The sequence below is a fragment of the Phalaenopsis equestris genome, unplaced genomic scaffold (genome assembly GCF_001263595.1).
Source record: "Phalaenopsis equestris unplaced genomic scaffold, ASM126359v1 Scaffold000291, whole genome shotgun sequence".
NCBI classification, from domain to species: Eukaryota; Viridiplantae; Streptophyta; class Magnoliopsida; order Asparagales; family Orchidaceae; genus Phalaenopsis; species Phalaenopsis equestris.
The window spans coordinates 522,749-527,296 of record NW_018164733.1 but is presented as its reverse complement, the minus strand read 5'-3'; the positions used below and the strand labels follow the sequence as shown (position 1 = coordinate 527,296).

At 37.4% G+C, this 4,548-nt stretch overlaps 1 protein-coding gene across 2 annotated transcripts in view; it reads left to right on the top strand.

The window, feature by feature from the left end:
* LOC110025154 (protein DETOXIFICATION 35-like) overlaps window positions 1-4,548 on the top strand; it is a 30,015-nt gene that overhangs the window by 9,530 nt on the left and 15,937 nt on the right. For both annotated transcript variants that reach the window (XM_020725453.1, XM_020725454.1), the window contains exons 2-3: window positions 1,997-2,622; window positions 2,817-2,873. In XM_020725453.1, coding sequence (XP_020581112.1) covers window positions 1,997-2,622; window positions 2,817-2,873 — 683 coding nt within the window. The remainder of the gene's footprint in view (window positions 1-1,996; window positions 2,623-2,816; window positions 2,874-4,548) is intronic.

Below are 4,548 nucleotides of genomic sequence, written 5' to 3'. Positions count from 1 at the left end.
TATAGGCACGTAAAATTTTTTTATTCTTTTCATATGTTTTTGTTTAATTTTTGTTTTTAAAAATAAAGCATCTTTTTTAATAAATATTTAAATTGTTTTAAGTGTTTTTAAAAATAATTTAGTTTATATTCATCCCATCAAACATCTTTTGCTCCAAATTAAAATTTTAAAAAAACAAGAATAGAAAATAAAAAACAAAAAAAGATCTCAAACAACCTCTTAGGAATGATAAATTGATGTTTTAGTATTGTATTAAGATCCAACATATATATAATAAAAAAGTAACATAAGAAGATTCCATATTTTTTCAAGTGGCGAAGCCTGAAGAAGAAAAAATTCAAAAGACATAGCTCAATCAAAATAATCTACTATAAGCACAAAAGTTCACTTTTTTATCACATTTGGGAGACTATGGTTACAATTTTACATTACATGCATCATTTATTTGCATACAATAGATAGAAAACTTCAGTAATTTGGAAAGAATCGTCGTATTCTAAATTCGGAGGTCATAAGCAGTGGTCATCGGAAGTCATCATCGGATTTTCAATATCGTATAAATCATCGTCGAATCTTCAATATAGTGTTATATGTTTTAGTTATATTTCAGATACGATGATAGTATGTAGGGGTTGTCAATGGCGACGAGCAGAAGATTGGTGGTGGTTGGTGGCGGCTGACGGCTATGAAGTCTGGAAGTTATCAACGGGTCTTCAATACGATGTTGCACGCTGTGACTGTATTTGAGATTTATGTTAGCAAGCATGGGTCGCTGACAATGGAGAGCAGGGGCGGCCGACGACTAACGAGCAATGGTCGATGACTACGGAGGCCGGAAGTTATTGGCGGGTCTTCAGTCCAAAACATGCTCTGATATTCCTTCTCTTCTTCTCCATTCTCAAGTGAAGAGAGATAATATATTTATAGTTTCTAAGGGAGGAACATTTTAGGGTCTGTTTGGCGTAGCTGCAGCTTCTCAGTTTTTCAGTTGCAGATGCGCTGCCCCAGGAAGCTGCTGTGGGGAAGCTGTTGCGGAAAAGCTGGCTGGTTGTTTGTTGTAGCTATGTGAAACAGCTGTGGGGCAGCTGTTTCTGAAAAAATGACTATTCTGCCCCTGTTTAGTACAACATCGTATTGGCGAATAACTCCTCTAACCACTTGATCAAACGACCCAAACGATCCTTCTTGATCATAATGATTTTTTGAATGATTTAAGGGTCTCAATGACGTCAGATCTTGTGATTTTTGGATTTCTCTTGTCAAGACACTTGATTTAACTATATTTATGTCAATTTTGGAGTTCATTTGATAATTAATTAATGATTTAAAGCCTTCAAATGCGCTTTAATGATTAGATTTGAACTTTATTGAGCTCGAACTTAGCTAATTTTGAAATAATTTGGTTCGTCTTGTTCAGAATGTTAGTTTGACTATAAAATTGCTAAAATCATTGCTCTGAACGTTCTTTAATTTGAATTTGAAATATTTCCTACAAAAGATACTTCAAACTTTGTGTCCAATGATGTAATTTCTTGATGACACATCAATGATCATACTTGAAAATATCATCCTGAGGAACTGCAATAATCCTTTTCACGTAGAGCTTCTTAAATTATCTCTAACAAATACCATTAACTACTCAGCTATCTCTACAATTAATATATATTATTCTACTGTACGTTATTTTATATATTATTTCCATCTTCTCACAGAGTAATTTTATTTTTCATGCATAATTATAAATATAAGCATCAATCATTATAGCTTAAATATGTAAATACATAATAAATCCATGGAATATCTGTAAATTTTCCAAAAATAGTTTTACGATTAATTTAAAATACGATTAAGAAAATAGTTCAAAATCAAAATTAATCCAGAAAAAAAAAACTAATTAAAAGTTCTACGCCAACTGCTAATTTAGTTAATATTTGTTCGTAATCATAATTTTATAAGACTAAATTATTAAATTATTATTATTATTATTTTTAAATAGCTGGGGATGGGAAGCGCGCTCGAAACATTATGCGGGCAAGCTTATGGCGCAGGGCAAGTGGAGAAACTGGGCGTGTATATGCAGCGGTCATGGATCATCCTCCTCGCATCAGCCCTCCTCCTCTGCCCTCTCTACATTTTCGCCACCCCCATCCTCAGACTCATCGGCCAGCAAGAAGACATTGCCGTCGCCGCCGGCCGCTTTAGCATCGCCATCATACCCCAAATCTTCGCACAAGCCATCAACTTCCCCACCCAGAAGTTCCTCCAAGCTCAGAGCAAGGTCGGAATCCTCGCTTGGATCAGCTTCGTAGCCGTCCTCCTCCACGTCGCCCTCCTCACCCTATTCCTCTTAGTTTTCAAATGGGGCATTAACGGCGCCGCCGCCGCCTTTAACATCTCGCAGTGGATGGTCACCATCTCCCAAGTCGTCTATGTCATGGGATGGTGCAGGGATGGATGGACTGGCTTCTCCCTGGCGGCTTTTAGGGATTTGTGGGGTTTCGTCAAGCTCTCCCTCGCCTCCGCTGTTATGCTTTGTCTCGAGATTTGGTACATGATGGTTCTCGTTGTGCTCACGGGGCATCTCAAGAACGCTGAGATTGCCATCGGCTCCATTTCTATCTGGTAAGGGCTTCATCGTTTTTTGGGAATTACTAGCTTCTTATGCAAAATTAGGCATCCCTAGAGAATGAATTTCTTGTTTTGTTCGTTTGCTTTCATTTTGTGCTTACAAATGGATGAAACTTCTGTAAAAAAATTATTATTTTTTAGATTGTATGCCTGATTTTATCTTCTTTTATCCCTTGAATGCGCTGCAGCATGAACATAAATGGATGGGAAGGGATGATATTCATAGGCATCTATGCGGCCATAAGGTAATGTTTCACTTTAAATTGGGCAAGTTTTCTTTAGATGTCATTATACTGTGCTTTTAGAATTACAACAAGAGCAAAATATTTAGAGGCCAGCTAGTTTTGGTTGATTGATATCAGAATTGTACTGAAATTTACATAATAATCCTTTTATATATTTGTTAGTAATGAATTTCACAAAATCAAGCAGTTAATCTCTTAAGAACATGACATTATCTTGGAATGTGATAAGGTATTGAGAATATGAGCTGATTAGTTTGTATTTATGCTAATAAATATAGCTAATTAGATTGAAATTAGTGTTAGCGAATTAATAGTTCTTGTATTCAATAAATAGTCCCATTGGAGATATGGAAGAAATGCATGGAAAAATTGTAGCAAGTTCTTCCCTATTTTGTGTTATCTTTTTTTCTTCCCTTCTCTACTTTCTTGAGTTGTTTAGCATGATCGAATTGCCGATAATCAAGATCTAAGCAATTGTTAAACAAAAAACACCAAAAGTTGAACGGGGGAGGATCAGAGAAGAGAAACACAGATAAAGAATGATAAACAACAATTCCAAAAATAGTAAAAGAACATAATATATTTTTTTGATTCAGTTCTTCAATATCTCAAATGGGAACTACTTTGAGAATGCATGAAGTGTTAATTCGCCCACACTAATTTCAAACTAATTTGTTGAGAAAATTAGGGCGAAGAAAAACAAGAATCAACATAAATCCAGAAGAACACAGAGATTTAACGAGATTCGGCAAAGATGCCTACATCCTCGGGAGCAGAGCAGCGTATTCCTTTTCAATATTCAGAAAAGAGGTTACAGAATAGAAGATCCAACTCTCTCAAAGACCTAGAATTACAAACATGTCTATTTATAATTCTAGAGTAAACCCTACAGTACAATATGTAATTACCAAATTACCCCTGTACCGTATAGCGGGGCGTTGACCCAGCACCCCCAACCCACATAACGTAACTTCCCGATTTAGACAGATTCTTCCGCTTCGCTCCGCTCTGCTCCGCTTCGTTCCAGCGTCTGTCTCTATATAGTATATGAGCCATACCATAACAAATCTCCACCTTGGCGAATATCCAGCCCCTTAGGAGAAAAGATACCTGGGAGTTACACTTGCACCAATGTGGGTTGGGCCACCATGTTTCTGCTGCGCTCACGCTGATCTCAACCCACTAAATTCCAAGAGACACACCTCTTTAATTCCAAGAGACATCTCTTCATTCCAAGAGACACCAAATTCTGGTATTATGAGTCATATCTAACAATTCTCCACCTTGGCGAATATCTAGCCCTTTAGGAGAAAATCTCCACATTGCGAATATTCAATCCCTTAGGAGAAAAATCTCCACCTTGCGAATATCCCGTCCTTTAGGAGAAAATCTCCACCTTGCGAATATCCAGCCCCTTAGGAGAAATATCTCCACCTTGCGAACATCCTGCCCCTTAGGAGAAAATCTCCACCTTGCGAATATCCAACACCTTAGGAGAAAAATATCATGGAGTTTCTTATGCACAAATGTGGGTTGAAGCACTTTTCTTGTTTGCGCCAGCACCTCGGTTAAACTGCTGTCTCGTGAGCGAAACCCTTCGCGAAATACCTCTGCGAAACAACTATTCGCGAATAATCGCGTCTACTCGCTCGCCAGCACCCTACCGAACTCCACC